The sequence below is a fragment of the Eptesicus fuscus genome, chromosome 7, assembly GCF_027574615.1.
Source record: "Eptesicus fuscus isolate TK198812 chromosome 7, DD_ASM_mEF_20220401, whole genome shotgun sequence".
NCBI classification, from domain to species: Eukaryota; Metazoa; Chordata; class Mammalia; order Chiroptera; family Vespertilionidae; genus Eptesicus; species Eptesicus fuscus.
The window spans coordinates 41,404,640-41,417,245 of record NC_072479.1 but is presented as its reverse complement, the minus strand read 5'-3'; the positions used below and the strand labels follow the sequence as shown (position 1 = coordinate 41,417,245).

General features: G+C 40.6%; 1 protein-coding gene across 1 annotated transcript in view; it reads right to left on the bottom strand.

The window, feature by feature from the left end:
- PTPRR (protein tyrosine phosphatase receptor type R) overlaps positions 1 to 12,606 on the bottom strand; it is a 226,823-nt gene that overhangs the window by 111,196 nt on the left and 103,021 nt on the right. The window contains exons 4-5 of the mRNA XM_054718843.1: positions 4,066 to 4,179; positions 1,128 to 1,283 (exon numbers count right to left, since the gene is read on the bottom strand). Of these exons, the coding sequence (XP_054574818.1) occupies positions 1,128 to 1,283; positions 4,066 to 4,170 (261 nt within the window). The 5' untranslated portion in view covers positions 4,171 to 4,179. The remainder of the gene's footprint in view (positions 1 to 1,127; positions 1,284 to 4,065; positions 4,180 to 12,606) is intronic.

Here is a 12,606-nt window from a genome sequence, read left to right as displayed (position 1 = left end):
CATAGACCATATTGAGAAATGCATGCTTGATTCTGTAATATCTAGGAGGCCAAAGAGAACCATGACATTAGGAGGGCATGGCCAGATTTATTTTAGAAAGATTACTCTGGTGCCAAGAGAGAAAACACACTGTGTGTGTGTGTGTGCGTGTGTGCGTGTGTGCGTGTGTGCGCGTGTGTGTGTGTGTGTGTGTGTGTGTGTGTGTGGCAGGGATCAGGGTGACACTAATTGCTGAAAGACCAATTCAATGATGACATACATTTTCATTCTGCCAATCAATCCTGCATTCAAATATTTGTTCAGTGCCTCCTGTATAGGAGGATTTCCACAAATGTTTTAAAAATTAATTCACATTCCAAGTCGATAAAATAAGGACTATACCCATTTTTTTTTTCTATACCCATTTTGGATATGAAGAAACTGAGCCTCAAGGAGGCTGGCACCATACAAAGACTTAATCTCACAGAAATTAAATCACATGCCCAGGGTCACACACATATCTTAAGTGGTTTTTGGGTTTCAATCTTGTACCAAAGCCTTTTTTAAAAAAATATGTTTTTATTGGTTTTTATTTTAGAGAGAGAAGAAGGGAGAGGGAGAGGAGAGAGAAACATAGATTGGCTTGCCTCCTGCTTACCCCCTACTAAAAATTGAGCCTGCAACCTGGGCATGTGCCCTGACCAGGAATTGAAGGGGTGAACTTTTGGTGCATGGGTGGCTCAACCAACTGAGCCATACCAGCCAGAGCTTATACCAGAGCTTTTTATACCACACCTGCGATATTTGCTGAAATGAGAGGCAATAAACCTTACTGAAAAGTGAGATTAGACTAAGAATCAAGATGTCTAGATTTTTAAAATATATTTTTATTTATTAAACATATTTTAATTGATTTTAAAGAGGAAGGAAGAGGGAGAGATAGAAACATCAATGATAGAGAGAATCATTGATCCGCTGCCTCCTGCACACCCCCTACTGGGGATCGAGCCTGCAACTTGGGCATGTGCCCTAGACCATAATCAAACCTGGGACCCTTCAGTCTGCAGGCTGACGCTCTATCCACTGAGCCAAACCAGCTAGGGTCGGACTGCAGATTTTTAGATGAAATCTTCCATGCAACAACATACCTCAGGGGAAACTCCTGTGATTCCAAATTGGGATAAACTTTGATGCAAAACATTGGTATTAAGTGAACGCAGCACTTCCTCAGATGGCAGGGCGTCAGAAATGCCTCCTTTTCGGTTTATGGGAGACACGAAGAGCTCCACACTGTTCTTCTTTCCCTAGTAAAAGCAGATTATTTGTACACGTTAATAGGCATTTTCAAACAACTCTGGGAAGTATTTTTACCTTCCTCTAGAACCACCACAGAAAATTGGAACCCTAGAATCTTAAAAGGCATCTTGGAGATTACATTTATTAGTTATTCTCTGGTACACTTAAGAATACCAGCCCAGAGCCTAAAGTCTTCAAATGGCCTTTTTGCAAGTAATTGACACTTCAAGATTTGTAATTTTATATTTCATTGGTTGCTGGTTTATTTTTCCATTCCATATTATAATTAAAATATCCCCCCACCACTATTTATGCCCTCTAAGCCCTCTTCCACCTCCACCTCCATCTCCACCCATCTTCCTCCCCGCTACACTCACCACACCATTGTCCATGTCCATGAGTTCTTTCTGTTTTTCCTTTGTTGCTCAATCCCTCCATGCCCCCTGCCTCCCCATGCCCGTCCCCAGAGCTGTCAGACTGCTCTCTATTTATGAGTCTCTCTATTTTGTTTGTTTTGAAATATACTGTTCATATGTTTCCTGAGTAATTGTGTTTAAAGAAGCATTATAGAATCAAATGAATTAAATAAAACCTAATGCAATAGTACAGTTATTAGACATTGCCACTCCATTTTTTCCTTGTAACTTGTGTTACTGGAAGGCTGGAATCACTAAGGAAGGTGATGCTGCATGAGCTTTGAAGTTGCTTCCCTGATTCTGTTCTTCACCTCAAACGTCACACTTTTAAGGTCTATCCCTTGGGTAGAAATGCAGGATACTTTCCTATTAGTATTACCCCATTAGCTGAAATGCAGAGAGAAGGGTGTGTTTTTTTCTACCATACATGGCAGACGGGACACATACAAAATAAACACACCACGGAAATCTATCAGAGTCTCTTTAAAAGTTACATATATCACGTACTTATGGAAGGAATTATTGCTAGTCTTTTCTTTTTGACATGGAGTTCTCTCATGTTAGAAAATTTTCTTTTAATGCCATTTACCAGAAGCCAGGTATAAAATACTACTAGCAATCCAGAAAACAAAACACATTTCCGTGTTTGCAGGGAACAACAGACAATAAGTATGGCATAATACTGATGTCAAACGTGTCTATAATAATTTAAATAGTTTGTGACCTAATAACAACAGCAGCAAGAATAGAGCACTTGGTGTTTTGCCTGACACACTCTTATGTACCTTAAATCTGTTATCTCATTTAATGCTTAAAACCCCTCCAGGACAACGGTGTTATAATTCTCTCCATTTTGCAATTGAAGACATGTAAGTAGGTTGCCTACAGTCATACAGCTGGGAAATGGCCAACTGGAAATGGGGTACGGTTATGTCTCCAAAGTACATGCTCTGCTGCCTGGGGTATCATCATAACTCTACCCATTATAAAAACTGCTCCTAGAAACAGGTGTGATTAATCCCACTAACATTCTCCAGGGATGTTCGTGTTCCTGCCTGGGTGTGGCAAATCCCTTTTACCCCTTCAAAGAGCTAAGACATCTATAGTACCTACATCTCTACATCTTCTCATTTAAATAAGATACTTTGGATATAAAACCCATTTCCCTCTTTCAGGCACTAGGAAATACTGTATTTCCTCTTCTATGGCACTGAGCTAAAAACTTTGGTTTTTGAGTTTACTTGATCCCAGAAAATAGTTGACTTAGAGAATAAAGTCATTATGGGGAATGAAACAACTCACTCCTGCACACACATGTAACAATGAAAAGAAACAAAATCCCTAAAGCATCGTAAAAAGCAAATTCTTCTCCATAGCTGGAAATGAGGATGTTGATTCCGTAGAAAGCCGAGCTCCAGCAGGAGAATCAGAATTTAAGGCAAGGGGACTGTGCTGTCCCGGCTTTCCACTGCAGTGGAAATTAAGAACAATTGTAAAACTGTAAGATGATTCCAAAGTCCCTTTTCACAGGAGCCTTAGGTAACTAGCTTTTTACCAAAAGAAAGTCATCCGCTTTGAATTTGCCTTTCTCTGCCTTATTCAGGCCCGCCCGCAGGTGCAGATGGGAACAAGTGGCTGGATGACATCAAGGTTCCCAAACACTGAGAAAAGGGGGAAGGATGGATGTGGGTGATTGATTGATAGATGGGTCTAAAGTGGGCTCTATTCATAAAACCCTTTGGCTTTGCCTCATTCCCACCCCACATACCCATCCAAGTTTTCTCTAGGCTTTTCACAACCATCTATTCTTGCATTCCATTTGGAGTGCTGTCCTCAAGGATTGGTTTTCCTTTATTTTTAACCCAAATCCTCTGTGCATTCAGTATCCTTCATCCTACTGCTATCCTTGAAGGAGTTCTCATAGATGCCTCATGGAGACAATGCTTTAACTGATGCAGAAGGTTTAACTTTTTAGGAAGAATGTTTTGGGTGTAATGCCAGGTTGGTGAGACTAGTATGTTGGGCCGCTCTATTCATACCTACCAGGGTACTAGCCTTGAACTATGAGGGGGTTGATACACTTTTCCTGTAAAGGGCCAGAGAGCAAGTATCTTAACCTTTGATTTAGCCCAACAATCTGTTAGAATGACTCAGCTCTGTCACTATTACATGAAAGTAGCCATAGTCAATATGTAAACAAATGACTGTGGCTTATTTGCAATAAAACTTTCTTTACTAAAACCACTGGCATGCTAGATTTGGCTCAGGGGCCATAGAACTGTAGCACGGGTGTTTTAAATTATTGTCCTTTATTACTGAGACCTTCAAACAGATCAAAGCCTGTGTCTGGGGACGTGAAATGGAGGCATCTTACAATGAGGCGATTGATGTGCACTTGCTGGGGTAAGAGTCCTAACGCGGCCGCCACTCCCTGGCGGAATATTCGGAGCAAGGTTATGTTCAGCTTGTTGACATCCATTTGCAGTGTCTGGGGGAAAAAAAAGAAATTCAAATTACAGTTAAATGTTTGGTTCAGGATATTCAGTTCCTGACTGACAACTGACCAGAACAATTTCTGTGACTTTGATAAATTTAGACTCATGGTGCTTTGTTGCATTTTTAATGGAGATCACATTATAGGGATATTTTATGTGAAATTGTAAATGGTGTCAGTTAAAAAGATGGTGCACTGTCTAGTTAATAATAATAATGCAGTTTGTCTAGTTACAATCAATAAGGCATGTGCATGAACAATTCATAAAGAATTTCACTAAAATGTATGTTTGTTCAGTTAGCTTGATTTCAATTCCAGATTACAGACTGGAGTATGGGGCCAAGTGTATTTCCGCAATCCACGCTGAAGGACAGCTTTGACTGGTGTTCACACACAGTCCCAGGCAGGACGATGCTGTGTAAGTCCCCTAACACCAGACTTGGCAGTTTCTCTACACACTAGCTGTGATTGGATGCCAACGCAAGGCAAAGAATGAGGTGCGAAAACACATTTACAAACTCTGGTAACCAAACCAGTGGAACTGATGATTTGGCCCAACGTAAACAATTCTTATTCAGTTGTTTGGCAAACACTCTTAATTTTTAAGTTGTTTTGGAAAAAGATAACTGAACATTTAAAAATTCCTAAAATACAAACAAGTTATACAATTAATAATATAGCCTTAATTTAAGTCATGGGTGCCATTCATACACTTAAACCATAAATTATTATTTTTAAAATGCATCATAATCATTTGAGATATCACATAAGACGGGGAAACCAAACCTTTATGCATTTAATCTATAATAATAAAAGCGTAATATGCTAATTAGACCGGACGTCCTTCCAGATGAAGCCGGGGCTGTGAGGGAAGCCCGAGTCCCGGGTGCCACAGGGAAGCCAGTGCCAGCAGCTGGGGAAAGGAAGGCCTATTCTTGCACGAATTTCATGCATTGGGCCTCTAGTACGTAAATATTTGATAAGATTTTATTTTTACTCCCTTCATCTTTCTTCCATCCTCTACCCCCACCTTCTGCCTGTATCAATGAGCTTTATTTTTTATACTTCACATAAAAGAGAGATCATTTAATATTTGTCTTTGTCTGTCTAGACTTATTTCACCTAGCATAATGAATGCCTTTTGAGGTCCATCCACATTGAAGCACATGGCAAGATTTCATTCATATTTTTGTGGCTGAGTATTGTTTCATTATAAATAGACTAGAGGCCCGATGCATGAAATTTGTGCAAGGGGCTCTGCCTTCGCAGCTGCCACAGCTTGCCTCGGCCCTCACAGGCCAAGCTTCGTCCGGAAGGTCATCCAGCTGTCCCGTCTAATTAGCATATTATGCTTTTATTATTATAGATGTAGATATAGATATAGATATAGATATAGATGTAGATATAGATAGATATAGAAATCACAAATTCTTTATATAGTTATCCATCAATGGACTCTTAGGTTATTTCCATATCTTCGCAGTGGTAAGCAATGCTGCAATGAACATGGGGTGCATATACCTTTCCAATTTAGTTTTTTCATTTTCTTCAGATAAATACCCAGAGGTGGAATTGCTGGATCATATGCTGGTTCTATTTTTAAAATTTGAGGAATCTCCATACTGTTTTCCATAGTGGCTACCCCAATTTACTTTCCTACCAAGAGTGCTCAAGGGTTCCCTTTTCTCCACATCTTCACCAACACTTGTTATTTCTTGTCTTTTTTTTATAATAGCCATTCTAACATGTGTTAGGTGATATCCCATTGTTATTTTGATTTGCATTTCCCTTATGATTAATAATGTTGATCATCTTTTCATGTATCTGTTGGCCATCTTTAGAAAAATGTCTATTTATATCTTCTGCCCATTTTTAAATTAGATTTCGTTTTGGTTACTGAGTTGTATGAGTTCTTTGAATCTTGGATATTAACCTCTTATCAGATATATAATTTGCAAATATTTTCTCCCATTCAGTAGGTTGCCTTTTTCATTTTGTCAGTTGCTTGCTTTGTTATGTAGAGTATTTTTAGTTTGATGTAGTCCCACTTGTTTATTTTTACTTTTGTTTTGCTTTAACTTTTGGTGTCAAATTAAAAATATAATTGCCAAGGCCTATGTCAAGGAGTTTACCACATGTTTTCTTCTAAGAGTTTTATGCTTTCAGGTCTTATGTTCTAGTCTTTAATCCATTTTTCAGTTAACTTTTGCATACGATGTAAGATAATGGTCCCAATTCATGTTTTTGTATGTGTCTGTCCAGTTTTCCCAACACTATTTATTGAAGAGACTGTCCTTTACCCATTGTATATTCTTGGCTCCTTTGCCATAAATTATCTGTGGTTTTATTTCCTGACTCTCCATTCTTTTCCATTGAGCTATATGTCTGTCTTTATGCCAAAACCATGCTGTTTTAATTACTATAGCTTTGTAAAAGAATATGAAATTAAGGAGTGTGATACCTCCCTGATTGTTCTTCTTTATCAACATTGCTTTGGTTATCCAGTGTCCTTTGTGGCTCCTTATAACTTTTTGGATTTTTTATCCTATTTCTGTGAAAAATGACATTGGAAATTTGATAAGATTGCATTGAATCTGTAGATTGCTTTAGGTAGTATGAAAATTTTAACAATGCTAATTTTTCTAACACATGAGCACAAAATATCTTTCCATTTTTTGTGTGCATCTTCTTAAATGTCTTTACTTACTGTCTTGTAGTTTTCAGCATCTATGTCGGTCACCTCTTTGGTTAAATTTATTCCTTGTTATTTTATTTTTTTAAATGAAATTATAAATGGAATTTTTTCTTAATTTCACTTTCTTACAGTTCATTATTAGTGTATAAAAATGCAACAGGTTTTTTTGTATTGATTTTGTAACCTACAATATTATTGAATTAATTTATTAAATTTAAGTTTTTTGATAGAGTCTTTAGGGTTTTCTATATATAATATCATGTAATCTGCAAATAGTGACAGTTTTACTTTTCATCCAATTTAGACGCCTTTATTTTTTTCTTGCCTAATTGATCTGGCTAGGACTTCCATTATCACGTTGAATAAAGGTAGTGAGAGTGAGCATCCTAACTTTGTTCCCGATCTTAGAAGAGCTTTCTCAGCTTTTCATCATCTGTATTTATAAAAGCCTAAGCGACCTTTATGACGGAATGACCAGAATGACTGTAACAACTGACCACCAGGGGGCAGACGCTCAGCACAGAACTGCTCCCAGCCCGCAGGCCCCAATCGCTGATGGGGCCTACGGGCCAACTTCCTGGTCCCCCCCGCCCCCCACCGGTAGACCCCAATTGTGGCTGGGCCTGGGGTTGGGATAGGGAGCCAGGGGAGGGTGGCAGCAGACACGGTCCCTTTCCTGGGGGGCTGGGTTCCTCCCGGTTTCCTCCCCCTGTCCTTGCCCCACCTGCCAGGCCCCAGTCGGCCTGCTGCCCACCTGCCTCGGTGGTGATTGGCCTCTCCCCCAGGCCGGCAGGCCCCGACCCCCTGACCCAGGCTGGGCCTGGGCTGAGACAGGGAACTGGGGGTGGATGGCAGCAGATGCAGGAAGGAGGAGGGGGGAAGGTGGGGAAGTGAGGGAAGGAGGAGGAGAGGGGAGGCGGGGAACCGTGTGGTGGTGTGTGGGTGGCCAGCGAAGGAGGAGGCAAGGAGGGGGGGAGGGGGGAGGGGGGAGACCTGATGGGGTCTGATCGCCAGCCAGGCCTTGGGACCTCATGAACTTCATACACTGGGTATAATTTTAGCTGTGGACTTGTCATATATGACCTTTATTATGCTGAGGTATGTTCCCTCTAATCCCTCTTTGCTGAGTTTTTCATAAATAGATGTTGAATTTTGTCAAATGCTTTTCCTACATTTATTGATATGACATATGATTTTTATCCTTAATTTTGTTAATGTGGTATATAACATTGACTGATTTGCAGATGTTGAACCATCTTTGCAACTCTATAATAAATCCCACGTGATCATGGTATAACATCTTTTTTTATTATCCTCAGGTGACCATATATTTTTTATTGATTTTTAGAGAGAGAGGAAGGAGAAGAGAGGGAGAGAGAGAGAGAGAGAGAGAGAAGAAAACATCAATTGGTTGCCTCCCGTAAACTTCCTGACCTGGGACTGAACCCGCAACCTAGGTATGTGCCCTGACTAGGAATTGAACCTGCAACCTTTTGGTGTATGGGACAATGCTCCAACCAACTGAACAACTGACCAGGGATGGTATAACATCCTTTTAATGTATTGTTGAATTTGGTTTGCTAATATTTTGTTGAGGATTTTTGTATCTATGTTCTTCATTACAGTGACCTGTAATTTTCTTTTCTGGTGACATCCTTGTCTGGTTTTCATATCAGGGTAATGCTGGCTTCATAAAGCGAGTTTAGAAAAGTTCCCTATTCTTCTATTTTTTGTAAGAATTTGGAAAAGATTGGTATTAACTCTGTTTTTGAATGTTTGGTAGAATTCACCAAGGAAGCCATCTGTTCCTGGATTTTGTTTATTAGGAAGTTTTGGATTATTGATTCAAACTCCTTACTATTAAACAATCTGGTCAGATTTTCTATTTCTTCATAATTCACTTTTTGTAAATTGTATGTTCCTAGAATTTATCCATTACTTACAGGTTGTCCAATTTGTTGACATATAATTGTTCCTAGTAGTCTCTTATAATCCTTGATATTTTTGTGGTACCAGTTGTAATAGCTCCTTGCTTATTTTTGGTTCTTTTTAATAATGAAGTTATAACTCTTTATGCATTTATTATATATTCATAGTGTTTAATTCATAAACTGGATCATAATAGGTTGTCAATAACTGTGGGATGGCTGCAGCAACATTTATTCTATAAAATAAGCATACTTCTGTGTGGTACACTTCTCTGATGGGGAGATTGGCTTACAGCTGTGAACTACTCCGATACGAGGGCTTTCTCCCAGGTAGGTCTAAAAGGAGAATGACACTGCTTCAGGATTTTATGGTCTTCTTAGGAAACAATGCATTTTCTATCCATAAAGTTGGTACAAAGTAAGTGATTGGAAACTGGACCAAATGCTCACTGCTACAAGAATCAGAGGGAGCTGGGGAGGTCAAAGAGGGCTAGTGGTCACAGTAGACACGATGGACCCCACTGAAGCCCCAGAGTGCCCTGTACTGTAGGATCTCCTCATGCTTTCATGGGGAAGGGGACATAGGGTTTGGTCATGTTAGAGCTGGAACTGGACTTCCTGGAAAAATCTCCGTTCCAGAAAAGGGCACACCATTCAAAAACCCCACCTAACGGCCCAACTAAGAGATACGTTTTGCTTCTGGAGAGAGGGGAAAGAATCTTGTTGGGAACAGGTAGAAAAGCTACTTCAAAAGCAACACTATCAGTAATACATGTTTTATTAAATAAAAACTAATAGCCCTAGCCGCTTTGGCTCAGTGGATAGAGCGACAGCCTACAGATTGAAGAGTCCTGGGTTCGATTCCAGGGTCCTGGGTTTGAGTCCTGGGTCAAGGGCACATGCCCGGGTTGCGGGCTCAATCCCCAGTTGCGGGCTCAATCCCCCGGGGGCATGCAGGAGGCAGCCGATCAATGATTCTCTCTCATCATTGATGTTTCCATCTCTCTCTCCCTCTCCCTTCCTCTCTGAAATAAATTTAAAAAAATATATAAAAAAACTATTTAATAGTACACAATTGTTTGTTATACTATTATTTGTATTTTTGTACTTTTCTATAGTCTAAAGGTGTTCCCAATAGTAACATATGAGCTCAACGCTGAAGGATTAAGTAGGATTTGGAAATTCAGTGATGAGAAAAACACTATGCGTTTAAGCATGCTTTATGTATCCACCTGGAAAACTCAAGAGATTAGAAAAATTCAGTCCACCTGGTAGCTCTGAGAAATAGAAGCTCCTTTTAACCAACAACTGACTTTCAGCTCCGCAAGGTTGCAGAAGCTGCAATAGATATGGGACGTTGTACTTGAGATGGTTTACTCTCCTTCTTGTGCAAGGCAGAGATGGGTTCCTCAGTTCACACAAACCCTGCTGAGGAACCATGGACTTCTGGCTCCCCGGCAGTGTTTGCCAGGCAGGGCGAGCAGGCAGGGACTGTTCCTGATCCCCACGGGCAAAATTTGGAGCCAATGGTCTGTGCTGGGTACTGAGAGTCAAGGGCTTGTGTACGCACTTGAGAACTCAATTCCCAGGGCCATGATCATCTGGAGGCTTGTTACTGTGGAAACAGCATTCAAGTCTAAGTTCCTCGGAGTGCACGGTAAATGGAAGTGAAATGGGAACTCAAGATTAGAATTCACAAAGAAAAGAAAAGAAACTGTTTGAAAAAATAAAAGCTGTCATTTGAAACAGAAATTTAGATTGCCTAACTAAAGTGAATAAGTAAGGTGAAGCAATCGTCTGGTTTATTACATCAAAACATTTGAATAATTTGCCTCAGTTCTCTGTTTGCCTGTGAAAAGCTGGATTGACTCCACAGTGCAGGTATTTCTGATTGTTCCCCATAAAATAGTGATGGTAAAATATAATACAGACAGGAAAATATATATTCGAGGGCCTAATAAGTGCCAGACATTTTACATGAGTGCTATTAAAAAAGAGAGAGAGAAAGGACTCTAGACAAAGAGAATTTTATTTGAGAGAAAATAAAAGTATACGGTTTGCTGTAGTCAGAGGATATATGCTTCTGGCTAGACACTAGAAATTCCGCAGCTTCCCAATTCTATGATGTAAAGTTGTAACAACTGAGATAGAATATAAAGTTCCATGGCAATATCAACAGTGTTACCACTTTAAAGTTACCAAACAACAGTGAAAGATACATAGTCTGAATAGTCAACACATTCGGTTATTTCTATCACTGAACACACAGTGATGACAATTTTTTAAGTTCAAAGAGATTAAAATTCTCGTTCTCAAGGCAAATGCTAAGCCACTTAACAGTAGTAAATAATGTAGCTACTATCCAAGAACAATTGAGTGTTTTTACTGATATTACAAATATATGAACGCACAGGAAAAAATTAAACAACATAATAAAGATTTAAAACTCCATCTCTATTTAAATTGTTTGGGCCTCTGCCTTGTTATGGGGTTCCTGAGTCAATTCCTTTTGCCTGGGGCCTTCCTTGGTCCTGTCCCTCCTCACTGCTCCCCACAACAAGGGAAGTGCCACTTTGCAATAAGACTTTCTTGGTCACCAGACTGTCCACTAAAGTAGGTGAAACCTATGAGTCTTCGCTATAAATCAGTCTGATGCAACTGATTAAGATGAAGCATTTGAATTTAGGTACCAGCATGTTTAAATTCTAAATATGTGGTTGGCTTTCAGCTATTTGTTTGGAAACGGAGGCTCAATTATTTTTGCCTGGGAGTGGGGCAGGTTTCTGAAGGTTAGCTCCTTCTTGATGTTATTAGACAGCCTGGACTGCCACCTGGTTATCCTGAGGAAGAGTTCAGGCTCAGTTTTGGGGAGTAAGGCCAAATGGCCATCTCTCTTCCTAAAGAGATGGCCTCAAAGCCCCTGAGAGAAGTCCAGTCTCAATTCCCAACAGACAAAAAGTAACTCAGGTTCCTTCAGGACCGAAGCCTGTCGGGAGGATCCCACCCACCTCGCGCTAACCTTACTGTGTCCTCTTTGCTACCTGGAATCTCCGACTCCATTCTTGGTAGGCAGTTAGATTGGCAAGTGAACTCCAGGAATAAGAGCAAAAGTTTCTCTGTTTATGTCTTTGAACCTCGTAGAAAACCCTGATCATGGGAGGCATTTATACCATCACTCAGTCCCTTCTTATAATCCTCTGCATTGTCCTCTGCTATTGCTTACAAACTAGTGATTTTTATTTCCATATTTCACATCCCCACCTTTTCCAGAGTCTTATACCTGCTCCCCTCTACCTGAATGTTCCATACTGCAGACCCAGCAGTACCCAAACTGAGCTTACATTTTCCCTCTCCTCATCCACAAATTCACTTCTAATTTCTATATTTTATTTTACTACTAGAGGCCCGGTGCACGAAATTCGTGCACGGAGTGGGGTTGTCCCTCAGCCCAGCCTGTACCCTCTCCAATCTGGGACCCCTCAAGGGATGTCCGACTGCCCGTTTAGGCCCGATCCCAGGGATCAGGCCTAAACGGGCAGTCGGACATCCCTCTCACAATCCAGGACTGCTGGCTCCCAACTGCTTGCCTACCTGCCTTCCTGATTGCCCCTAACCGCTTCTGCCTACCTCTCACAATCCAGGACTGCTGGCTCCCAACTGCTTGCCTGCCTGCCTTCCTGATTGCCCCTAACCGCTTCTGCCTGCCAGCCTGATCACCCCCTAACCACTCTGCTGCCAGCCTGTTTGCCCCCAACTTCCCTCCTCTGCCGGCCTGGTCACCCCTAACTGCCCTCTCCT